Source organism: Schistocerca piceifrons, chromosome 3 (genome assembly GCF_021461385.2).
Source record: "Schistocerca piceifrons isolate TAMUIC-IGC-003096 chromosome 3, iqSchPice1.1, whole genome shotgun sequence".
NCBI lineage: Eukaryota > Metazoa > Arthropoda > Insecta > Orthoptera > Acrididae > Schistocerca > Schistocerca piceifrons.
The window spans coordinates 837,253,735-837,281,606 of NC_060140.1; the positions used below are offsets into that span (position 1 = coordinate 837,253,735).

The 27,872-nt window shown below is 37.7% G+C and overlaps 1 protein-coding gene across 1 annotated transcript in view; it reads left to right on the forward strand.

Annotated features, from left to right (window-relative positions):
* LOC124789101 (monocarboxylate transporter 9-like) overlaps nt 1-27,340 on the forward strand; it is a 185,515-nt gene extending 158,175 nt beyond the window's left edge. Inside the window, exons 8-10 of the mRNA XM_047256389.1 lie at nt 13,337-13,781; nt 19,463-19,654; nt 25,901-27,340. Coding sequence (XP_047112345.1) covers nt 13,337-13,781; nt 19,463-19,654; nt 25,901-26,058 — 795 coding nt within the window. The 3' untranslated portion in view covers nt 26,059-27,340. The remainder of the gene's footprint in view (nt 1-13,336; nt 13,782-19,462; nt 19,655-25,900) is intronic.
* The last annotated feature ends 532 nt before the right edge of the window (nt 27,341-27,872 follow it).

A 27,872-nucleotide genomic window follows, 5' to 3' on the forward strand; every position in this document is an offset into this window, starting at 1 on the left:
GATGGATGCATCAGCAGCATGGTGTATCACAGCTGTAATGTGATCCACCCAGTCCTGGACGCCATCATATCGCTCGAAAACACCTAACTGCCTGTAAAGCATCCAGTTAACCTTCTTGAATAACCATCTCGGTAGCTTTCTTTCAGGGTCTGCTCCATTAGGCAGATGGATCCAGATTGGGAAATGGTCACTACCATGAAGATCATCGTCCACTGCCCACTGAGCAGTGTCCCCAAAAACAGGCGAGCAGAAGGAGAGGTCTATGGTGGTATATGAACCTGTAGCGGTGCTAAAATGTGTGGCTTGACCCATGTTCAGCGGTATAAGATCTGTTGTGTGTAGCATATCTTCAAGTCCTCGATCCTCTGGGCATGTGGCGTTAGAACCCCATAATGCACTGTGTGCATTGAAGTCCCCCAAAAGGTGAAAGGGTCAGGGTAGTTCATCAAGAAGTTGAGTGAGGACCCCACTGTCAAGAGGCTCATGGGGTGGTAAGTACACAGAGCACACTGTTATGTCAACATGGGTCACTATCCGAACAGCAACCGCTTGTAGTGTTGTTGTTAAGGGAATAGGTGAGGAGTGAAAAGTGTCTTTTACGAACACTGCAACCCCACCTTTTGCGTTGTCTCCAGTAAGGTCGTCATTTCTATAAAGGTGATAACCTCCAAGTACAGCTGTGACAGTCTCTTTGAAATGAGTCTCTTGAAGGCAGAGGCAAAAGGGTCTGTCCTGTACAAGAAGTCTTAATTTTGCCAGATGAGTCCTGTATCCATTTGCATTCCACCGATGTATGGGAGCCATTTCGTCAATGTGGTCTTGATTTACCCCTGTCTTTGCACCAAGGTGGTGGGGCGCTTGTAGAGTGAGCCGGGGTTTTGGGGCTGACGGGGTCTGGTGATGAGGCATCAAAATCCACGATGTCCTCATCATCAGTCAGACATGCCAGAATGACGTCTGATGGTGCCCAAGTCAGCTTTCGACCCGAATGTTGGGATCCTTTCCCTGCTCCCTTTCCCAGAAAGGGTGAGGTGGATAGGGGGCAGTGAGAGGCACTTTTCTCCGAAGAAACTTACCGTTGAGGGATACTCTGCTTTTGGGGTGCCTTTGAGCTGTGCACTGTGGAAGCATTACTGGTCTCTTCCATCGTAGCTGTTTGAATCGCTATGTCTTTCGCTTTACTTTGACACATACAGGTACAGTACAAGTGCTAGAGGTGTAAAATGGAACACTGGATGTCGTCTGAGTCCTTAGTAACAGGTTTCTGCACTGACGAAGCATAAGAAGTGGCAAAGACAGGAGTTTCATCGCCTGATAGTCCTTTTTGGCTTCTGCGTATGGGATCTGCTTGGTCACTTTGATTTCCTGAATTTTGCATTCCTCTGCAAAAACAGGGCAGGCTCGGCTCCAGACTGGGTGGCTTCCAGAGCAGTTAATACGAACTGCTGGAGATGGACAGTCCATCCCAGCTTCATGGGCTGCCTTTCCACACTTCCCATAAGTTGCTTTGCCTCTGCAACTCAGCATTGTATGGCCGAAATGCTGGCATCTGAAGCATCGATAGGGTTAGGTACATAGGGTCGAACCTTAAGTCGGAGGAGACCTGCCATGATGTGTTCAGGTAGCGTTGGAGAACTGATGTACTAAATATAGTGTTGACATAGAAGCAAGTCTGACTGAGAATTGAAACATACTTTCAGACCTTTACGAGACTCTTTCTTGCTTACAACCCCCACAGAATGATGAAAGGAAAAAGTTTGTCAAATACTACATTTTCACTTGTCATGCAGTAAGACTGCTGCATCAGACATGATGTTTTAATGTATTACTTCATTACTACTAACACTCTCTGTAACATTTTTAGAAGACAAATTTATATATACTACTGAACATACCTGTAATATTATGTGATTGTACAACACATAATTTAGGTATGACATCACGAACATTGAGTTGCGTGGAAACAAAGCTGCAGAGTCTAGAGATACGTGTGAAATACATATATATGTGAAATACATTAAAGATAGGTGAAAAAAATGGAACTTGTGAGAACCCTGCAAAACTGCAGGGAAAAAGCTACTCCTAAACTTCTGGATCGATTTCAACCAAACTTGGTACAAGTTTGTGGTTATCACATAGTGCTGATCAGTAATAACACACTTTAAATTTAGTAAATGCATTCATTAGACACGAAGCAAGAAGAAGAAAACATAGCATTACAGGTTGTGCGCCGAGAGACACATAGAACAAAGCAGTTCAAAGAGGTCGGAGTCAAAGATAGGGTTCTCCGTGCCAGAGATGCCTCAAGTGCTACTTTCTACAGTATCTAGAAAGAAATACTGTGTAGGTGAGGTGGGTAGGACAACGTGGTGATGGAGAGAGAATGTGTGAGGAGCAGATGGACAAAGAGAGGGGGACGAGGAAATAGACAGAAAAATGGAAGAGGAGGATATGGACAGAGAGGGAGGCAGGAGGAGATGGATTGAGAAAGGGAAAAGAAGGAGATGGACAGACAGAGGGAGAGGAAGAGATGGACAGAGAGGGGAGAGAATATGGACAGAAAAGGGATGGAGGAGGATATGGACAGAAAGAGAGGAGAAAATGGACAGAGAAAGGTAAAGAGGAGAAGAATGGCATAGAGAGGGGGGGGGGAGGAGGAGATGGACATAGAGAGGGAGAAGAAGCAGATGGGCAGAGAGATGGAGAAGGATTGAATGGACAGAGGAGGAGTGAAGCAGATGGGCAGAGGGATGGGGAGGAGCAGATGGACAGAGGGAGGGGCAGGAGGAGATGGTCAGAGAGGGGGTTAGAGAAGATGGGTGGAAAAGGCAGAATGAGGAGGTGGACTAATACATATATACCCAGCCAACACTGGGTATTCAACTAGTATGGCAATAAAAGCAAAAGCCCTCCAGTAAATGTGGAATCACAAATGAGCAATTTGCAATATAATTGCAAATGTACAGTTACAAGCCACTGCTGATTACAGTATGAAAAACAGCCCTAGTTAATACAAAAGTATTTGAAATGTAAACTTCCAATCAGGTCCCCATTGAATTGGGCTTAAATTTTACCCAAGTCCCTTGTGCAATGTGGGCTCAAAGACTTCTTAAGTAATAGAACCCAGTACATTGTCCTCGATGGTGAGTGTTCATCGGAGGTGAGGGTATCATCTGGAGTGCCCCAGGGAAGTGTGGTAGGTCCGCTGTTGTTTTCTATCTACATAAATGATCTTTTGGATACGGTGGTAACAATGTGTGGCTGTTTGCTGACAATGCTGTGGTGTATGGGAAGGTGTCGTCATTGAGTGACTGTAGGAGGATACAGGATGACTTGGACAGGATTTGTGACTGGTGTAAAGAATGGCAGCTAACTCTAAATATAGATAAATGTAAATTAATGCAGATGAATAGGCAAAAGAATCCTGTAATGTTTGAATACTCCATTAGTAGTGTAGCGCTTGACACAGTCACGTTGATTAAATATTTGGGCGTAACATTGCAGAGTGATATGAAGTGGGACAGGCATGTAACGACAGTTGTCAGGAAGGCGGATAGTCGTCTTCGGTTCATTGGTAAAATTTTGGGAAGATGTGGTTCATCTGTAAAGGAGACCGCTTATAAAACACTAATACGACCTATTCTTGAGTACTGCTCAAGCGTTTGGGATCCCTATCAGGTCGGCTTGAGGGAGGACATAGAAGTAGTTCAGAGGCGGGCTGCTAGATTTGTTACTGGTAGGTTAGATCATCACACAAGTGTTACGGAAATGCTTCAGGAACTTGGGTGGGAGTCTCTAGAGGAAGGGGGGCATTCTTTTCATGAATCACTACTGAGGAAATTTAGAGAACCAGCATTTGAGTCTGACTGCAGTACAGTTTGACTGCCACCAATTTATATTTCGCGGAAAGACCACAAAGATAAGATAAGAGAGATTAGGGCTCGTACAGAGGCATATAGGCAGTAATTTTTCCCTCGTTCTGTTTGGGAGTGGAACAGGGAGAGAAGATGCTAGTTGTGGTACGAGGTACCCTCCACCACACACCGTATGGTGGATTGCGGAATATGCATGTAGATGTAGATGTAGAATGTGGTACATGCACTATGGGGCATTGGAACATCTTGCTGCTGATGTAAGGCTTGTGGTCTAAGACAGCTAAGTCTTTCAAGGCATCTACTTTGATCTCTAAGATCACCTTATCTCATTCCTCTGGATTTTTCTGTATGGGTTCATCTCAAAACTGAAGTGTTCAGGACTCACTCTTCCCACTGATATGGCTAAAGAACTGGGGCAGCAAAATGTACAGTGTTGTCAAGCTTTACAAGATGATCCGGGGGTGTTTAAAAGAATTCATGACTCACTGCAGAGATGAGTGCAGTATTGTGTCCAAATGTGAAGACAAAACATGGAACACCTCCTTTAAAAGGCATGAGTGTAAACTGAAACATGTAACTTGCTGAAATAGCACTGTACTGTATTTCTTGTTGAGGTAGACAAAATGTGAAACTTCAGTCCAGGTAGAAAGACCTTCCTAGTTTGCACTAGGATCATACAGTATTTCATTCTGGAGTCAGTGATGGGTCATAACTACACATTTGCAGTTACCTCTCAAATTGCTTGTGTTGTGAGTTCATGTTTACTGGAGAATTTTGTCTTTTGCTCTTGTATGCTTTCACCTGCATCAGTTTCCGCTGTTAATTAAGATACTCCTTGCTTAGCTCATACTGCTATCTGTGTTTTCCAACTATTTCTCTCTATGCTTTTGAAAATCATATTAATGTGTGAATTGCAGCCTATTTCAGACTGATGGTCAAAGTATACTGATGTCATAAAAACTGAAACAAATAAAAATAATGTCCTGTATGTGGGAAAGTATTGATATGAACTCTGATCCCAGCTGACCATTTTGTGCTCTTCTGTAGCAATGGGCTGTATGTCATAGTCAATTTTCACTCTATCTGTGGTTTAGTTCTATAATCATTGCTGACAATTCAGAAACAAGAATGTATTTTAAAAGCACTTGTTGTCCACCTGTGTCAAACCATAAGCCTACAGTTACACATACAATATGTTATCACTGGGTAAAAGGATTTTATTGTTTATTTATTTTTAATTCCATAAATCCACATTGAAATGAATAACAAGGAAGTGGAATGAGTCAGGTTTACGTTATTATAGAAATACAACAAAAAATTTACAGTGACCAAAATGTAAATTACTGAGAATAACTTAAGATACTGTACAGAAAAAAAGATTATTTATGCATTGACCATCATAAAGCCAGAAAGATGAATAATGGCTAGCATATTAGAAATTGAAAGTCTCAAAATACAAATATGAATAACAATACAAATTTACAAATGCAATCATTGATTAAGCTTCATGTACTCATCAAGAGAGCAGAATGACTTACCCATAATGCATTTTCTTAAATTAGGTTTAAATGTAGATGGTACATTACTGTGGGCTTTGATACCTGATGGAAAACAATTGAAAACTTTCATGGTAGAATAGTGAACACTTTTTTGTGCAAGACTTAGATGTTTTAGATCCCTATCTAAACCAATTTTTGACCTTTTATTGTGGTCATGGCATGCACCATTAGATGTAAAAAGAGAATAGTTATTAGAGACAAAAATCATCAAAGAAAATTAGTACTGAAATGTGGTCGTTAATGTCTGGAGCTCATGGAACAAGTTTCTACAAGAATATCTTGGGTGAGTGCCACTCACGATTTTAACTGCTCTCTTATGTGCAATAAACATATTTCTTGGCTAAAAGTTGACTACCCCAGAAAAGTATACCATATGACATTATCAAGTGAAAATAGCCAAAATAAGCAGCTTTGATAGCATTCATATCATTAACAGAGGTAATTACATAAAGGACATACACTGCCACACTGAATTGTTTTTGAATGTCCAGTATATGCCCAGACCAATTTAACATGCCATCGATTAGAATGCTGAGAAACTTATCAGATTCACAATTTAATATATTTTGGTTATCAACGTTAGAATGGATTACTTCATTTCTCTTGTCAAGATGCACAAAACTGCATATGTTGCGTTTTTCCAATATTTGAGTTAATTCATTCGACTTAAGCCAGTAGAAGATGCCTACAAGTAAAGCATTACATTTATTTTCTAGTTCACTGTTTGTACAAAGTGAGAGATTATTGATGAAGGTAAGAAACAGTATTGGTCCCAAAATGGGTCCTTGTGGTACTCCACATTTTAGTGTGCCCCATCAGTTTCATTAAGAATCATCTTCTGCTTTCTATTGTGTAGGTATGATTCAATCCACCTATCTTTGCTACCGTTCAAATCATACAAATCATACAAATAAGTGTTGTGATCTACACAGTCAAAGGCCTATGACAAGGCACTGAAAATTCAAGTACATGACATTTTATTATTTATTGACTCAAGAATTTCAATTGTGTGAGAGAGAAAATGGTCTGTTTTGCTTACCGCAGTATTAACTTTTAACAAATGATCTTTTTCCTATAATTACATTTCTTGTTTCCCACGAATTTCTGTATGAGGTTACCTTCTTGTTCCAGTATATACTGGCAGTAGTCTTCTTCCTGGAAATCTCCATGCAAACTTTTTCTAAAGATTCTCACTAATAATTTTATTCCTGTACATCATCCAACATTCAAACTCTATTTCCATATTTCACATTGTAACATATTTCTCCTATTACTAGCATGAGATCTGTTCTAATCTGCACTGAAAAGTGAATGGCTGAGATTTGTGATTTGTCTCTCTGTTTACCTTTCTGCAGCCACGACATCGCCCGCTTTCCTCTGTGGTGAGTGGTAGTAGCTGTCTTCCATTTGAACTTTGTCGATATTTCTGCTTTTTGCTTTTTATTCATATTTGTAGGATTATACAATATTTCATCACAAAATGCATATTTTTTTGTTTCAATTATTTCCACTATGCACACACAGAAGCATAAGCACTCATCATGTTCACTCGCTGTATTGTGCAGATTTTAATCTATATTTAACCTAAAAGCACCAGATTTTTTTGTGCTTCATCTAGAATTTCACCTATTTCTTTCGATTTGAACTTCTGCCAGTGGATGTGAGGAATGGCAACATTGGATCACAGTTGCCATGCTTTCTGTAGACTGCACATGCATGAATACTACCAGATTCCTTCCTTTTTGTGGCTTTGTTCATTCTTGGCATGATCTTTGCAAAGTGGTACACCAGTACATGTAAAAATGTGGAATCGCCTGAAGATGGTCTGTCCCACGGTGAGTCCAGTGTTTCATCGATGCACAGTTTTTTTATTTCCTTGACCATTTATGGGAGATACTCCTTAAAACTGGTTTCACAAGTGCAGAAATAATGCTTCAATTCATTATTATGATGGATTAGAAGAAGTATTCAGCACATATGGAAAACAATAACAAGCCTGTTACAGACATAATTTCTTAAATCTAATTCATGGTGTTACAGGTTTGTAGAACAATTTCAACTGGTAGACATTTGAAGAAATATGCTCCCTGTCTCACAAAATGCACTGATACAATATTGATAATAGGTGTTAACTGAGGACTATAGGTCAGCCCTATAGCTCAACATGGCATTTACTACAGTTGTGAAGAAAAAAAACTTAGAGTACGTATGAAGGTATAATAGGTTTATTATCCCATCCATGTTAGATCCACATTGGACTGGGAAGAACAAATCATGATCTCTGTGTGGAACTCTCAGGGATGCCAACTTCACAACATTTTACTTTGAATAGCTGTAGCTATAGTAATCATGTAATCAAAAATGGTCACCATTCAGAAATATCCAGATGGAATGCTGTACAGAATAGTAAGCCTAATAAACAATTTAATTAAAACTTGGATACCAGTAGTGATATTCCAAAACCCAAGTCTCCTTTTCTAGTGCATAAAAGGCATCGGATATTTATGAAACCATAATATGTTTTGTGTATTGCTTTGCAAATAAAAATATGGCACTACTATTAAACTGACAGTGACAAATTCTCATCATTCCAAAGTCTGATGAAAATAATACCAAAACTGAGTAAAAGTAGCACAACTAAACTATTAAATGGTCACAGTTCTCATGGAGAGAGGAAATCTGATACTGCACTGTGTATATATATTTTTCACTTTCTAAATTTTGTTAGCAATTACTTACTCTGATGTGCCACATTTACAACCTGCCAGTAATAATGAACTGCTGGCCACTTCAGACTGTATGATTATCATCCTCACTCTGACTTGTCCACCAGTCTCCATGACTAATCATTCAACAACACCAATGCTTCCCATTTGCATTGGATAAATTTGTAGCAGGGGGCTACTTTTGCTTGATTTGATTTATATTTGATCCTTTTCATTATTTTTGTACAAGTTAAGTGAAAGAAAACCTAATGGTATGGCATGCCATCTCAGGCAGTGATGCCAACACTTTCCAGCTAATGAGCTTTGCTATTGTGCCTTTAATGGTACGGCATGCCATTTCAGGCAGTGATGCCAACACTTTCCAGCTAATGAGCTTTGCTATTGTGCCAATGTCCAAGACAAAGTTTCTACAACAAAAACAGTCTAACTTCATTAAGGAATGACAAATATAAATACTCTACTTTCAAGTTTGTCTAATTCATTCTTGCTGTAACCTGAAGAGATTGCAGTTGCTTAGGCTTTCTGACCTGGTCTTCCTGAAATCCACATTAGCAGTGTGCTTAGAGGCAGTGTTCCCTCATAAGACCAGTACAGAGACACCAAAGACAGTAAAATAGTATTAGTGCAGGTACCACAACCCGATGTGAGAGGCTTCTACACAATGTGTGTTATTGGCTGTCTGGCAGTTTCCATGTAAGCCCACAGTTTATCAATACTGTTGCTGAAGACTGGCCAGCCGAAATTGGTATGGCCATAAGTGATGGATGGGCCCAGCAAAATGTAGCCTAACAGAGAACCTCTCCTTGCTGCTATGTCGATCATGAGCTTCGTAGTTGGCCTTGTTTTGTTCCAATTTAGCTCTAGGAATGTGCCGAAGTAAGAATGTAACTTTAGTTTTTGCTAGTTGTTGAGGTAAAAAAAAAAAAATACAATAATTTCTATACACAAGATTGAACGGCACCACACTTTCCCTTTTTTTCAGCCAAATGCTAGTGGTATACATTCTTGTGTTTGTATTAATGTGTTTCAATCATGTTTTTGTAACATTAGTGGTGTATGACTTATATTTTATGCCTTGCTGATTTATTCATGGCATTGAAACGTTTTGTCCTGTTGTGAATAAAAAAATGTACAGCACATTTTTATTCCCCTCTTGAAGGAAGTCTCCTAGTTTTTGAGGACACCAAGGTGTGAGAATGAAGGTGGTACTGTTTGAAACAGCTTGACATATTACTGGATAATCTCTCATGCTCAAGAGATAGATAACAATGTTGGAGATATTTGTTTTCTGAAAATGAGCTCAAACTGTGTGTATGATGTTAAACACAAAGGTGCTAGTTCTGAAAAATGTGCGATTGGAGGATGCTGATACTTATCATATGTAAACTGTAATTATATCTCGTACCACCAGGCACTGGACAGATACACACCAAGTAAAATGGATCATGATGGGAGGGACCTTCCATGGTATTCAGTGACTGTAAAGAACTTTCTAAGGAAATGGTGACTACTTCATAATATGTGGAATACAATATATGGGGTTGGAGATACAGAAACACTGAATGTAGTGTGTTTGGCTGTCTAAAGGCCAATGACTAGTGTATCAAAATCTTAACAAAAGACATTTTACAAAACCAAAAGAAATTCTAGTCACATGTAATGGCTTCCATAAGTACCAAAGTTACTTTCCAGGTGTTCATGACATGAACTGAAACTGAGGTTAGCAAACCAAAAATTGAAATGCTATCACAGTTTTCAAATGTTTCTGTATAAATAAAATTACAGAAAAATTAAATTAAAGAAGCATGTAACATCTGATGCAACTCCTGTCTGTTGAGCATGATGGAAAATGTTGTGGTTTTAGGAACTGTGGCATAACTTGTTCGTTTTCATTTTAATGTATACCATGAGAGATCTGATAAAGTTTTGATGGTATGAATAAAAATAAAATAATTCTTGTATCAAAGCTGTGGAAGGCAAGCTAAAGAAGAATAGATTTGTTTGGTTTTCAGACTGCTCACAGAAATGCAATATTGTTTCCTGTGTGGAAATGATTTCAGTACTGCCCTGTGATCAATGGAGATGCAGTCCTTTGCAGAACATTGTCAAAACGAAATCTCTCATTTTTTCTCTTTCACTTCCTCATGCAGGCCTTATTGAGCTGCAGAGAGAGACATTTCAATATCCTGGTGCATGGATTCCAGTACCAGTTCCCACAATACATTAATCTTGGCTGCTGCACACTCCCTGATATCTGTCCCTAATTCCCATAAGGATACCCCTCCCCTCAGCTGCATGACTTATTCACACAGTACACAACATGTAATTGAATAAAAAAAGTCTACTCAAACAGTGGCAGGAGAACACATATAAAAAAGGTATTACATATGCAAGCTTCTGGAGCCAGTGGCTCCTCCTTCTGGCAGAAGGGTTGAAGGGGAATGAAGAGGGGTTAAGGAAAATGACTCGTGAGGTTTAAAGGGGTAGAGTTTGTAAAAGTCACTCAGCACTTCTCATCCCATCTGGTAAGTCTCCCCTCACTGGAGGTTCTGGGTAACATTTCCAAACTCTACATATTTTCCTTAACCTCACCAGTCATTTTCCTTCACTCCTCTTCCTTCTCCTTCAACCCTTCTGCCAGAAGAAGGAGTCACTGACTCCAAAAGATTGCATATGTAATACCTTCTATACGTATGTACCCCTTCTGCCACTTGCTGAGTAGATTATTTTCTGTCCAATTACTTTACTTTTGTTATATACAAAGTCCGAAGTTCAAAGTTGAAAACATTTCTTCTCCAAGAGTTGCAGGGCTTCTAAAATTCTAAGGGATGGCACACAGCACAATGTGTGCCAGGCAGTTTGACTGCTGACCTTTGGGTACACTTTACCCAAATAACCCAAAAAATATAACATTCAACTTTAATTATTCCAGGCAACAATAAAAAGTAGATGGCATGAATATAATGTAATAAATCAATAAATATGATCAGACATGATGTTTTGTAACCAAGTAGTGTTATTGTTGGCACCAGTGTTGAAGAAATGTATAAATGCTTTTTATTTTTTTTTAAGTTTTTCCTGTTTTTCCAATTTTAGGAGTATTAATCAGTGGCATTTTTATACTGGATATGCTGCATTTAATCATAGGAACATATACCTGTTTGTTAAATTTTAAAAAAGTGGCAACCCCATTCATATTAATAGTATAAAACTCACTTAGGATACACTAACGAAAAGTGTTTAGCTATAAAGTGTTAATTTAATCTATCTTTCAGAAAATATACAGAGTAGATACCTATCAATCCTACTTTCATGTAATGAGTTACATAAAAATGGATATTTTAGAATCCTGCCCCTCTGGGATAAATTAGATTTGATGGCTGCTTGTGTTGGACTATCAATGTTATCCTTCAAACACATTATTGCTATTCTCTTCAATACACTTAAATCAGTTACATAGATTAACAATAAATCTGTTCACTAACTAACATACCTCCTTATAAATATTAAATATGTGGGAGAGGATAGACTTCTGCTCACCAAGTAGAGGAATGCTTAGCAATGGGTGGAACTGTAGTAAAGCCAGAAATTTGTTTGGCCTTTAGTCAAAGTCCTTCTTCAGAGATGACTACACACACACACACACACACACACACACACACACACACACACACACACACACACACACACACACAAACGCGCATGCCAGGGCCCCCACACAAAGAGAGAGGAGGGAGAAAGACAGAGAGAGAGAGGGGGGGGGGGGGGGGGATTGTTTAAGCTCTGAAGAAAGACTTTGTCAAAAAGTGATGGCAGATTTTATCTTTTGAGTATCTTCTGGTCCTTTGTATTTAGTGATCACTGAATCTATTTTCACATACATATTGCATATCTTCTTGCATTTTCCATCAGTCAACAGTATAATTAAGATTTTTTTCTATAGACCAACAATGAAAGAGTGACATCAGAGAGAATGTTACAGCAATAGGGTTCAGCAATGAAAGAGGCATAATAGACAGACTTTCTTGGGTCTAGAAATCTAAATGTAATCCAGAATGTGACATAACTCTTCCTTCTTTTTAACACCTATCCAACTTGCCCTTTACCATGACCAACGAATTATTCAAACTTGAAACCTCGAGATTAAAATGAAAGTAAAAAAGTGAACATCAACGCAATTTGAGACAGGTGAAGAGTATGTAATGACTCACAATTGAACAGGAGCTTCTGGAGCAGTGGTGACAGATAAACATGTCGCAAGCTTTTCAATTTCTTTATAATTTCAAAAGAAAAATTCAATCAGGAAAGCTATAAAATTGAGACAGAACTGCAGCCAGGTATTTACTTTCAGGAGGAAAAAATTAGTAGTAGACTAATATTCATATCCTCACACCAGGAGAGCCACTCTAAATCTGGGGCTTGAGGGACCTGCCCCACATTCTTAACCTTTTGAAACTACATCTCTCTCCCCTCTAAGGAAAGAATTAATAGTTCATAAACCCGGGATAGTTCATGTAATTTTATATATATCTACCTGCAGCAGTGAGTAGTCGGTGTATCTCATAATTTTGTTATCAAAAATGGAAAATCAAGGATGTAATGTAAAAATATTATGAAAAGGAAAGTTGTTACTTGACATATAGTGGAGACATTGAGTCGCAGATAGGCACAACAAAAAGACTGTCACAAATAAAGCTTTCGGCCAGTAAGGCCTTCATCAACAACAGATAACAGACGCACACACACACACACACACACACACACACACACACACACACACACATGACTGCAGTTTCAGGCAACATAAACCATATTATTTGTCATAATTTTGTTACGTTGAATGGAAAAAAGAACAGGAGAGATACATGGTGTAAAAATAATCACAGGTAGCAACCAGCAACAAATAGTTGAATTCTGAAGCATTACAGACTTCTAGAAATCTGATCTGTATATAATCAGTTGTCTCTCAGTAAAAGCTTCTCTTCTGCCACAAATATTGTTAATTTTCATTTATGTGTATCACAAAATCAATCATTTTATGTGATAAATGTTGATTTTTGTTACTTCATTGGGAAATTAAGAAATTGGTTTTACTTTCCTATAATCATTAGTAAGATCCTTTACTTTAGAGCAGTGTAGTTTAAGTGTAGTTACAATAAAGCATTTTTGTTCACAGCCTCTTGAAAGTGAAGATGAAGATGAAGATGATTATATTACTTTTAAGCCCAAAGTTGAAACTCAAAAAAATGAACAGAATGATATAAACAAGAATATAAAGGAAGCAACAAAACCCAAAGTGATCAAGGCAGCTAAGAAGAGAAGTTACTGGAGGAGAGTTATAAATTTTATGGACTTAGATCTTCTAAAAGATCCAATATTCCTGAACATTTTGTTTGGATTGTCTATATTTTATGTGGCTGAACTGAACTTCAAAATGATTGTGCCATTTTTCCTTGCAAATCTTGGATATTCCAAATCAGATACAGCATTCTATTTATCAATGACAGCTGTGGCAGATATATTTGCACGTGTGGTTCTCCCACCAATATGTGACCGGATTAAAGTACAGAGACGAAGTGTCTTTATGATTGCAACTGTTTTCCTTGGACTTGCAAGGTCTGGTAGGTATTGATGTTATTACTATTATTATTATCATTATTATTGTTATTATTATTAATGTTGTTGTTTACTCCTTACAAGCACAATACTATATTGTAGTATTTAAATGAGTATTACAAAGTTTAAGTTCTGTTTACAATGTTACTGTTGGATTGTAGACTGCAGGCAATCCAGACAGAACACACCAGATTCCCAGCAATGTGTAATAAATTAACAATGCAAGTTCAGTAACTTAGAAAAGTAAAATTTTGGCTATTACCTACATATATTAGGATGGAATCATACCCTATTTACCAAGCAGAAGCATTTATTCATCATGCCTTCTTTTGGTGACAAAAAACAAATAGGTTATTCATTTGAGTAAAAAATATTAAAACCAAGTGAAACATAATACAAAGTACATTTTATGTTCCCTTGGAGAGTACAGCATCACAAATTAATATAACATAGAGAAATATGAGAGAATGTGGTAATAGTATGCTTCATTACAGTTGTTATTTTGGAATGTAAAAATAAGAGAGGAAAAAGTCACATAAATCAGACGGAAGAATTATGCAGTAGGTTTTGAACATAAATATTACTACTACTGATAATTTTATTACTGTGATAATTTTACCTCAGCTAGTCTGTAAATTTTGTCAAAACTTCAAAGTATTTGTTCAAAATAAGAGTAAGAAATGCATGCAACCAAAATAAGCCACGTCCTTTGTTGATGGATTACATTTTCTAAGGACTCTCCCAATGAATCTCAACCTGGTACCCGCCTTACCAACAATTAATTTTATATGATCATTCCACTTCAAATCGTTCCGCACGCATACTCCCAGATGTTTTACAGAAGTAACTGCTACCAGTGTTTGTTCCGCTATCATATAGTCATACAATAAAGGATCCTTCTTTCTATGTATTCGCAGTACATTACATTTGTCTATGTTAAGGGTCAGTTGCCACTCCCTGCACCAAGTGCCTATCCGCTGCAGATCTTCCTGCATTTCGCTACAATTTTCTAATGCTGCAACTTCTCTGTATATTACAGCATCATCCGCGAAAAGCCGCATGGAACTTCTGACACTATCTACTAGGTCATTTATATATACTGTGAAAAGCAATGGTCCCATAACACACCCCTGTGGCACGCCAGAGGTTACTTTAACGTCTGTAGACGTCTCTCCATTCATAACAACATGCTGTGTTCTGTTTGCTAAAAACTCTTCAATCCAGCCACACAGCTGGTCTGATATTCCGTAGGCTGTTACTTTGTTTATCAGGCAACAGTGAGAAACTGTATCAAACGCCTTCTGGAAGTCAAGGAAAATAGCATCTACCTGGGAGCCTGTATCTAATATTTTCTGGGTCTCATGAACAAATAAAGCGAGTTGGGTCTCACATGATCGCTGTTTCCGGAATCCATGTTGATTCCTGCAGAGTAGATTCTGGGTTTTCAAAAACAACATGATACTCGAGTAAAAAACATGTTCTAAAATTCTACAGCAGATCGACATCAGAGATATAGGTCTATAGTTTTGCGCATCTGCTCGACAACCCTTCTTGAAGACTGGGACTACCTGTGCTCTTTTCCAATCATTTGGAACCTTCCGTTCCTCTAGAGACTTGCGGTACACGGCTGTTAGAAGGGGGGCAAGTTCTTTTGCATACTCTGTGTAGAATCGAACTGGTATCCCGTTAGGTCCAGTGGACTTTCCTCTGTTGAGTGATTCCAGTTGCTTTTCTATTCCTTGGACACTTATTTCGATGTCAGCCATTTTTTCGTTTCTGCGAGGATTTAGAGAAGGAACTGCAGTGCGGTCTTCCTCTGTGAAACAGCTTTGGAAAAAGGTGTTTAGTATTTCAGCTGTATGCGTGTCATCCTTTGTTTCAATGCCATCATCATCCCGGAGTGCCTGGATATGCTGTTTCGAGCCACTTACTGATTTAACTTAAGACCAGAACTTCCTAGGATTTTCTGTCAAGTCGGTACATAGAATTTTACTTTCAAATTCACTGAACGCTTCACGCATAGCCCTCCTTACACTAGCTTTGACATCGTTTAGCTTCTGTTTGTCTGAGAGGTTTTGTCTGCATTTAAACTTGGAGTGAAGCTCTCTTTGCTTTCGCAGTAGTTTCCTAACTTTGTTGTTGAACCACGGTGGGTTTTTCCCGTCCCTCACAGTTTTACTCGGCACATACCTATCTAAAACACATTTTACGATTGCCTTGAACTTTTTCCATAAACACTCAACATTGTCAGTCTCGGAACAGAAATTCTCATTTTGATCTGTTAGGTAGTCTGAAATCTGCCTTCTATTACTCTTGCTAAACAGATAAGCCTTCCTCCCTTTTTTATATTGCTATTAACTTCCATATTCATGGATGCTACAACGGCCTTATGATCAGTGATTCCCTGTTCTGCACTTACAGAGTCGAAAAGTTCGGGTCTGTTTGTTATCAGTAGGTCTAAGACGTTATCTCCACGAGTCAGTTCTCTATATACAAGCTAAAACTACTACAAGAAATTAATCCAAATAACAACCTAAAGAAACTTCCCTTTGTTCAGACAGAAAGAAGTTTTTATTGGTCATATGCTTTTATCGGTGTCTTTTCCATGCGCCCTAACATCTCTCTATCAGGATATGTTATCATAGGTATTAGAGAGCCTATGTTCACATGTTTAAGATTTTTAGTGCAGTTCAGCCAATATTTGTGAATATGTGGTATAATATTGCTCATTACAAGATAACAGAGCAACTCTTTCTCCAAGAGCAATCTGCAGCAGTAAATATGTTCTTATATGGACTAAAAATAGTCTCCATCTCCCATAAAATCATGTGACTGCCTTAACGATATTGAAATTGTACACATTTTCACTACTTTGGAGCCAGTGTCAGATGGGACTACATGAATGGATTTATAAAATATTGGATTCATGATGGAGAGAAATTTTCCTTGATACTTTCTTGTGCACCTGTTCCAGCTCTGTAGAGGTTCATTTCAATATAAACTAAAGATATAAAGTATTGTGAAGCACCTATCCTCAACTGAAGTTCAACTTCAAGCCTGGATTTGATTCACTGACCCTTGTGACACAATTGATAATGATTGAGTGAAGGGAATTACTGTCACGAAAATCTCTTAAAGAACATTATTTCTGAGTTGCTATACTTCTGCCTCCTGAGAGAGCTGACTGTAATGATCTGTAGTTTCTTATCAATGTAGGTTAAATTTACCCATTTAAGAATATGATCTCTATCAGGTGTGGTCCGGTTTCAGTAGGTCTGTTCACCTGTCCACACCACACCTCAGTGGCTATTGGTATCTTCATCACCACAAATTTTAGTGTTACCTGTTGAGAAGGAGCACTTGATGCTTTACTTTAGTAGGTACCTTTTACCCAGGTTTTTTTTTTTTTTTTTTTTTTTTTTCACAGGATTGTAACACATCTCCTCAGTTGGCCTACAAAGGCGCCTGGATTAAATCTGATAGAGTAATTGTGCACCAGTTTGAAGCGTTCACAAGATGCAATTGATCATTTGATTCCCCATGGACAGGAATTTGTGTGCTCTGTGCTTGGAAGATGTTACTATGAAGCGAAAGTATTTCTCTAATGTGATGGCATTAGTGCTGGATCTGTTAGCTCATATTGGTGATGTCTGAGCCAAATATTAGTCAAAACTGGCTGGTAGTATTAAATAAAGCAAAAAGTGCAGCATTAAAATCATTCTTAAAATTGAAATTACAAAGTATATAAGTTCTAGTGTATATGTATTAATTTTCTATTAGAAACATGCCAATGGGAGGCACACAAGATCCTACAGCTACAGTATATACTTTAGTAATAATAAGGTCTATACACATTTTTGTTTTGCTGTGGTCATTGATGGGAATATGGAGTTTCATGAAAGGGGTATGTTACAGGTTCTGTACTTTTTTGTATGTGTGCAATGGTAATGTAGAATGAGATTACTTCAGTGACAACTGCTAATGTGGGGAGCGGAAATGAGAGGGCTCATATTACAGTCAGTGCAGAAAATGGTTAGTCATTTAAAATATTCAAGAAGTTTTGGGCAGTAGTTTGCAGATGAACTCTTAGAAGAAGCCTGCAGCTGTCAGGAGTTTTTGAAAGTCTGACTGAAGCATGAGGATGGGATTATAGTGTGGACATTTTAATTATAAGCATCAGTGAACCGGAGTAAGCCTCATACATCCTCTTCCTTTAGACAAACAGTACAGCTTTTAACTAGCACCAATAAGAGAGTTTTTAGCTATGACAGTTTGTATAACTTTATCTATCAGTGACATGAGTAGACACAGACAGATAGTCATTACTTGCACAGTGTACCATGCAGAGCATGTTCTGTTATGCAACACTATTGACCTTTGTGACTAGTTCATTACGAAGCTAACTGGCATCCTTTCTTCACACTAGTACCTAACCATTGTGCAAATGGAAGCTTACCTTACAGCATGTTGATGGCATCCCAAACTATACTATCTTGGTGTGATTCCTCTTACTCTCTTACCCATTTTCTCTTGTTTCTGCCACTATTTTCACATTTATTTATTGTCTCTTTCTTTCTCTCCTTGATATTTTATAGTTTCTTTAATTAATACACCTTTCCATTGTTGCTTCTTCTTAGACGTCTGCATCTTATTACTGCTTTTCTACACTCTTCCCTACTTCTATATCATTTACGCTTCTATCTTCACTTCGTCCCTTCCTTATCTCTGATTTGTTTAATAACAACATATCCAACCTTCCTGTCAACTGGCTTACATTTTGCCTGTCGTTGTTGGTCTTGTAAATTTAATTTAATTTTGAAAACCGTTGTAGCTAAATGTCTTACATTACAATTGAAATGCTTAACCTTAGATACATACGAGGGCTATCCACAAAGTACATTACGTTTTGGAATTAAAAATAAATAAAGTATTGGAAATTTTTTTTATTATATACAGATGAAAGCCACACTTAAATACTACTTTTCTACATAGTTGCCATTTAATTTAAGGCACTTATCATAGCGATGGACGAGCTTGGAAATTCCTTCGTCGTAAAATTCGGCCGCCTGCGCCTTCAACCACGTGGATACCTCTTCTTTTGGGGCAGAAAAGGTGTGATATTTTGTGGATTTCCTGGAAAGAGGCACTACAATAAACTCTCATAGGTATTGACACACTCTGCACAACCTCAGAAGAGCAATACAAAACAAGCGCAGGGGAAAGTTGGGCTCAAAGATCTTGCTGATTCACGACAATGCCCGGGTCCACACAGCAAATCTTTTAAGTGGGAGTTGTTTCCTCATCCGCCGTACAGTCCCGACCTGGCACCGAGTGACTTCCACTTATTCCCAGCAATGAAGAAGTGGTTGGCTATGCAGCGTTTTGATGACGACGCACAGCTTCAAGAAGAGGTAACAGCGTGGTTGAAGGCACAGGTGGCCGAATTTTACGACGAAGGAATTTCCAAGCTCGTCCATCGCTACAATGAGTGCCTTAATTCAAATGGCAACTATGTAGAAAAGTAGTATTTAAGTGTCGCTTTAATCTGTATATAATTAAAAAAATTTCCAATACTTTATTTATTTTTAATTCCAAAACGTAATGTACTTTGTGGATAGCCCTCGTATTACAGACATCAAACTTCAAGATATCCATTACAATGAATATCTGTATTTCTTATTTGCAGCACTAGCAGAGCAAACAGAGTATGCTCCTTTAATGGTGGCACTAGTAATGAATGGATTTCTGCGAGGGGCAGCTCTCATCAACTTCAACTTGACTATTTCAGAGTATTGCAGCCTGGAGAAATTACCAGCAGGTTTTGGTCTTCATATGGTTGGAAAAGGAATATTTATTGTTGCTCTTGGTCCAGTTCTGGGTATGTATAATAAGTACACTGATAATTAGTTAATATAAAATATTTCGGATGTTTATAAGACAGTACAGCTAACAGACCCACATAAATCAAAACAATGACAGCACTCCTAACTTTCAGAGCCACTTCTTCCTTGTCAAGGACAAGGAACAGAAAATTCTTTGGGGATGTTGTAGGTGATAGATCACTTAGAACCAAGGTTATGAGAGAACAGTTTCTTATGAGGAGCAAAAGGAGACAAATATAATGGAAAAAGTGTTTGAGAAAAACAAAACATGAGTTAGTACTCCAGTAACAGCTGGTAAAATTTCAGTGCAAAGGTGATAAAATGGAGATATAGGGTGAGCAATAAAGACAGATATAAAAGAAAAGAAAATGGAAATTGGTGAGAATAAAACAAATAAAGTGTGATAAATAGCAGAAAAGGGGACAACTCAAGTGAAAAAAATGAAGTCCAAAAGTCTCATCAAACACTAAAAGGAGAGAGGAATGGCTAACTTGAGTTCAGTCCATGAGGGTGGCAATATATGATGTTAAGGTGGAGAGGAAGATCACGTCTTGAGAGTTAGGAAAACGTGCTGGCTGGAAGAATTCAAATGGCACAATTCACATGGCAGGGTCTGAGGTCTCTCAATTTATGCTGTTTATCATGTTCAGTAAATAGGTAGTGAATGTGAGTTTGTAAAGGTACTTACACTGAATGAGCCATGCTGTGGTAAAATTGAACCCTTACTAATCTCCACCAACCTTTGATGGCAGGATGTGCGCACATCCTTGTGCACTAGTAGTGGAGTATTAATTTACTTTAATTTTTTTGTTCTAAGGAAAAAGGTAAAATAGTGTATAAGCAGCCGTCAGGGAGTGTGGTACTGCCAATGAAACAGAGAGTTCCTGGTAATTCAGTATGAGATTGGTGAGAAATGTTCTGGACAATGATACACTTGATCCATTTTTGATTCAATCAATTATAAAGATCCCACTTGACGCAAAACTACATACACCGGATGTTTCCTTAAGGATGTGCAAAAATTTAATAGGACAGAGAGGATGCTCCACTGAACAATTTGAAGTAGGGAACTTGAGTTGGAGAAGCCAGCTTAAGGAGAGGATAGCGACAAAATCACATTACTCTGTAGTGTTTCATTTATGCAATTAACTGCAAATACCATCACTCACACCATGACTGTACCATTTGTACTGTACCTTACAAAATGTGCTGAAACTGATGGCCAACTACATCAGTGCAAGCCTGACATTGGTGAACAAGATTCTGGTGTGTTCTGAATCACATCACAGGCAGCTACAATTCTGGCAACTAATTCCATCTCTGTATGCACTGGGGTCTCATACACAACTGACTTTAGATATACCCATAGGGAATAATCAGCAGGCCATGGAATAGTAGCTCCCCTTCTAATCCAGCAACCAGAAAATACAGCATTGAGATGGTTGCAGTTCCACACTGAAGTGAGGCAGTGCACTGTCATGTTGTATCCACACCCTCTCATGAACAGCCGAGGGTACATTCTCCAACTCAGGTAGAACCTCAATTACTGGTAGCCATTCAGACAGCCAGGTAGAAGATATACCCATTGAGATTGTAGCCTACAATGCTGGCCCAGATATTCACAGCAAAACGTACTTGATGGTGTGACTCCACTACAGCGTGAAGGTTTTCCTCATCTCGCACATGCCTATTCCTGCTTTTTGAAACACCATCATGATCAAATGAGGCCTCATCAGAATACAGCACAATTTGGAGGAAATCTGGTTGATCAATCGATTGTTGGAGCACCCATTGACACAATGCGACCCTTGGTGCAAAGTCAGTCACAAGCATTGCATGGACTTGTTGTGGGTGATATGGTTGTAATTGTTGTTCATGGAGTGCTTGCCACATGCTAGTATGCGCAGCACCCATTTCACATGCAGTACAACAATCACTTGTAGTGGGGTCCACTGCAACTCGTTCCAGTAATTCCTCTTCAAAATCGGATGTGTGAGTTGTCTTCATCATGCCAGGTCCCTCGTTTCTTCTTTCCAATGAGCCAGTCTCCCACATTCATTGATCAAGAGAAATAAACACTCATTGTGACAGATGATGTCAGTTAGGAAATTATTCCCTGTACAGCCTTTCAGCAGCGAGAGCATTGCAACATACCTCCCTATACACAACATGCATGTCAGTGAGTTCTGTGAAACTGTACCAGTACTGCTAAATCATATTGTACTGTACACCTCTGAATGCCACTGAGTAATGAATTGGTCTGCCATTGTTTCATAGCATGTTCTGTCATGGGACAATGTAAATACAACAGAGCCATCTTACAGACAAGTAAAGTGAACAAAACCTGCATCGTGACTCCCTGGTAATCAGGCTTGTCCTTCTTGTTCCCTTGCAGGAAATAAAGAATTTACTTGTAAATAAACAGCACAGTACATGTAAACTTGTACACATGTTGGTTGTAAATAAGCTGGAAAATGGTAATGCTAGACAAAGCAGTAGGCACCTTTACTTCTGTATCTCATTAAGTTGGCTTCTCTGACTGCAGGTTACCTACCTCAAATTGTTCAGAGGAGCATTCTCTATGTCCTGTTACATTTCTGCATGCTCTTATGGAAACACTCTTTAGGCTATGATTCAGTTCAGTAAATATGAGCAACAGAGTTCATTACAGTGCGATACACAACTTCAGGGAGCAGACAGATTGATGCTGCCCCAATGTGTCCAAGAGATCAAATTGTTGTAAAGGCAAGAATGGTTAATAAATTCTTAAAGCTGTTTCAGACAGAAATACATATTGTATAACAAAGTAATGGTTAACTCTGAAGTAAACTAAGCAATGAATAGCCATTAGTGTAAGTGAGTGCACTTCGCGGAATTCCTCTACGTGTTGCTGAACAGTATATCACCTTATTTGTATAGATTGTCTTGTTTCAAATCACTCATTCATGATTTTATGTCTATGCAAACAGAAATATGAGTTGTATTAAGAGAACCATGTTACTGTCATGTACACAGTCAGCAAAATATGCACTCATCATAAATGTCTGATCACCAAAGTTGAAATAATTCAATTTAGGAGAATAAAGAATAGCAGATAAACCAAGGAGGGGTGTTACATCTCCTGCCATTTTGAAGGTGGTCTTCCTGACTGAAAGCTGTGCAGTGTGTAGATGTGATCTGGTAACTGATACGAGTAGTTTTACGTATGATTCTGCTTTTAATGTTATATCCTTGACAGCAGTTGAGCTGTAGCAGGCAGTAATATGTGGTCTCATGGATCAGATTTCACTGTGGGAATTGTAGGAAGGGGGCTGCAATATTTGGATATCAATGACAGTCAGAGAATATTATAAGGACTGATAAGGATTTTGTGAACATTATGAGAAAGACTCCCAACCATGAACCACAGACCTCAGGAAAGGTTAAAGGTGGAAGGAGTGTATAGAGAGTCTGTACAAGGGAGATGTACTTAAGAGCAATATTAGAGAAATGGAAGAGGACGTAGATGAACTTGAAATGGGAGATAGGATACTGCGAGATGAATTTGACACAGCACTGAAACACCTAAGTCGAAACAAGGGAGTAGATAATATTCTGTCAGAATTACTGATAGCCTTGGGAGAGCCAGCCATGAAAATAATCTTTCCTCTGGTGTGTAAGATGTATGAGACATGCAAAATACCTTCAGACTTCAAGAAGAATATAATAATTTCGATTCCAAAGAAAGCAGGGGCTGAAAGATCTGGGTACTACCAATCTATCAGTTTAATAAGTCATGGTTGCAAAATACTAACACAAATTCTTTACAGAAGAATGGAAAAACTGGTAGGACCTGGCCTCAGGGAATGTCAGTTTGGATTCCAGAGAAATGTAGAAACATTCGAGGAAATACTGACCCTAGGGCTTCTTTTAGAGGATAGGTCAAGGAAAGGCAAACCTACATTTATAGCATTCTTAGATTTAGAGAAAGTTTTTGTCAGTGTTGAGTGTAATACTGTCTTTGAAATTCTGAAGGTAGCAGAGATAAAATAGAACGAGTGAAAGGCTACTTACAACTTGCACAGAAACCAGATGGCAGTTATAAGAGTCAAGGGGCATGGAAAGGAAACAGTGGTTCAGAAGGGAGTGAGACAGGGTTGTAGCCTATCTCCAAAGCTATTCAATCTGCACACTGAGCAAGCAATGGAAGAAACCAAAGAAAAATTAGGACTAGGAGTTAAAGTCCAGGGAGAAGAAATAAAAACTATGACATTTGTCGATAGCATTGTAATTCTCTCAGAGATGGCAAAGGACTTGGAAGAGCAGCTGAGCAGAATGGTCATGATCTTGGAAGGAGGATATAAGATGAACATCAACAAAAGTAAAACAAGGATAGTGGAATGTAGTTGAATTAAATCAGGTGGTGCTGAGGGAATTAGGGTACGAAACAAGACACTTAAAGTAGTAGATGACTTTTGCTATTTGGGCAAAAAAAAATTGCTGATGGCAGAAGCAGAGAGGATATAAAATGTCAACTGGCAAGGGTAAGAAAAGAAGGTTATTGACATTGAATGTAGGTTTAAGTGTCAGGAAGACTGTTCTGAAAGTATTTGTATGGAGTAGTATAGTTATGAAAGGAAGTGAAACATGGACAATAAATGGTTTAGACAAGAAGAGAATATAAGCTTTTGAAATGTGGTAATGCTGAAGAATGCTGAAGATTAGAGAAGATCATGTAACTAATGGGGAGGTACTGAATATAATTGGGGAGAACAGAAATTTCAGAGACCTCATGGGATCACCAATTTAGTGCTGAAGGGAAGTGTGTGTGTGTGTGTTGGGGGGGGGGGGGGGGGGGTGTAAAAATAATACAGAGAGACCAAGAAATGAATACAGTAAGCAGATTCAGAAGGACGTAGATTTCATTAGTTATTTGGCAACAAAGAGGCTTGCACACGATAGGGTAGCATGAAGAGCTGCATGAAACCATTCTTTGGACTAAATACGACAACAAAAACAGCATGAGGAAGACAGAAGTACACTGTAGTTGGCTGAGAAAAAAAATGGGGTGCATTACTTTCTGGGCAACCCTCATTTTTTGTAAGTGAAACAAAATGTGAAAGAGAGAATTGGTCAGGGATGTAGCTATGTAAGGGGCACACACGATGTGCAGGAATGTACAATCTATAAAACTGAACAAACATCACTTTCAATACAAAGTTCATTTTTTCTTAAATGGTACATGTAGGTTTTTCCTACTGAAGTGAAAACTAGAGGTACAATTAGTGGTGGTAAACTTGGTTAAACTGCTCTAAATCTCATACCTTTTAGAGTATTTAGACTTTAATGGATGGCAACAGCACCACAGTTTCTGTACATCCCTGGCCAATTGTATTTCTCACATTGTTTCATTTCAGAAAATACATTATGTCACAGTGCTAGGAGGGACACAGTATTTGACCAGTACCAGTAAATTTGATCTTTTTTATTTAGCATGGTTTCATTATTTTGGGAGTTAATATATTTGCTTTACTATATATAAGTATTGACATTTTACAAAAATTATTGTGTTACTTTATAAATGAAAGTAAGTTATAATTTTTTACTTTTCTACTTTCTTCAAAGTCATTTCACTAACATCAATGTATCTATTCTATTGTAATCCAATATCTCTGGGAAAAGAGGTGGTGGGGAGGGTGGGGTATGTATTGTGATGTCTAGTACAAGAATTCTGCATTTGTTTTGTAAATAAATATTCCACAGACAAAGTTTGTTTTTATTTCATTTAATTACATATATTTAACTTTTTAGTCAAATAAAAATTTAATGTAAAACAAGGTGTACCTATGGAATTTATATTTCCAAAGTAAATACTTCATCAACTGCAGACCTGCAAAAATAAATCTCCACCTAAAATAATGGAGAAGATCATGAAAAAGAATTCTGCATATTAGTTAAGTGTTCAAATCAGTTCCTTTCTTACAAGCTATGTTAAATATTGTGCACATACAGAAAGTAAAAGGTATGTAGGGTGAAACAAATTCAAGAGAAGCGCTATACCTGTGGCACACAATTTAAGACAACTACTAAGAAATGTTCAGTGATGTTAACATTAATATAAATACTGCATGCTCAATAATTTTGACAACAGTGGTAAACTAAGGTGAGAAAATGACGTTTGTTTTTAAGACAAGCTGTCCTGTTAATGATGTAATTAAGATGAGCGGAGTACCTATCAGTTAAAATACTTATTTTTGTTTCAGGTGTTATTCGAGATGCAACAGGAAGCTATCCACTGTGTATACATGCGCAAACAGTCTGTGTCTTCCTGTGCATAATTGCTTGGGGGATTGAATATATAGTTGTGTATCTTCATTCAAGAACCAAGAAAAATGAAGAGCCTCAGGTAGCAGAAACGTAACATATGAAGGAAATGTTGCACAAACCAAAAGAGCCTTAGTTGCTCTCAATTTGCAATAGTAAAATATTTCTCAAATTGGCAAGGTTTATTGAAAATCTTGTGAGAAATGTAGATGAGATGAAGAAATCTGATGGCAGGACAATGTATGTAAGATTTATTTGCAGTAGTGAAAGAGATGAGGTCAGATGATGTTATAAGAAAGAAAGCTGAAAAAGCACTGAGAAAAGCTTGACAGCATTGGTCTAAATGTGTTCCTACCAGACTGTATATCTTTCAGTAGGTGAAAATGATTTGTTTTATTTAAAATGTGTTAAATGAGTTTACATTTTAATTCATGAATGTAATTTGAGACAAGAGTGATATGTATTTTAAAGTGGAAGTGAATGGTCGGGCTAAGATTTCTTGTGAGATGAATGACTTCCATGCTGATGAGAGGATGATATTTCAGTATTCCTTGATGTAATGAAAGTACAATTACTGTGAAGACTGTTATTAGGCATTTTAAAGACAATAGAGGTGATTGTTTGTGGAATTATCTCATACAAGAGATGTCTTCATGTGTTGATGTGTTGTGATAATCCTATGAGCTATTATGTTCATAATACTTGTTCATTTTTACTTCTGCTGTTGTTTATACAAAACTCAGTTATAATGAAACTGTATGTACTCAGTTTTAACATAAGAAGGTTGACTCCAGAAAATTATTTACGCCAAAATCTACTTCCAGTTTCCAGAATTTTGGTTTTAATCATTTTACTGCTCAACAGTGAAGCTTCTATCATACGATGGTTGATTGCTTTGAGAAGTCATATTATTAGCTTTTGAAACTGTTTATGAACTCCATGCCTGTCATGGTGGCACTGAACAAAGTAACAGCTGTATTTTTTACTCTATAATAATGAAAAATTTTATGTACTTATTTTTTTATGCTCAACTCTCAGGATTTAAGTGCATTGTCACAAAACTTGTGTGAATGTATAACATAATTAATTGTGTGATATAAGAGATGTTAAGACCAAACTTTCACAGATTTAACTACAGTTGCAAACTGTCATGTTCCATTTTATGAACACTGTTATAGCTCTTTTTAATAAATTAAACTGTTGCTATTCTTGAGAATGGTATACAGGCACAATTTACATGTGGTGAACTGAAGACATTGGTGAAGGAAGGATGATCATTATTGGAGTACTTATAAAAATATTTTTCAATGAAATATTTTTGTAATCATATATGCAACTGATTGCATTACGTTAATGTTTTGTAAAATGCAACAAATAAAATAAACTGGATGTAAAATGCAGGATCAAATACCTAAAAATCTTATTTAACATTCCACACTTTGGTTCACAAGTATAGCCTTTTTTGTTAATGTGTTATTTATACCTGACAAGAAAAAAATAACTGGTTAGTAAAATTTTAGAAGTAAATGTTTGATTCATAAATGTTTTGTGCAGTTAATTACAACAGATTGAAGGATAGTTGTAAAAATGATAAACTTTGTCAAAAATTCTGTCCTGTCTCAACTGCAAGTAAATATTACAAGGTTTTTCAAGCTTGTGTAACATTATATTGAATGGAACATGGAAATACAATGAACTACTGAGAGTTCATTTAAGTCATTAGTTCTTTGTAGAGCTGTTAGTAGCAAAATATTTACCATTTTACCCTGTGTCCCATGCCCACTTCCTTTTTAAGATTTATTGTTAAATCAGTAATCCTGATACCCGAGAGGGCAGGTGCATATGGGTTTGAGTTACAAAACTCAGTTTGTGTCATGTTTGCAAAATACTGATGTGAATTGCCTAAAGAAG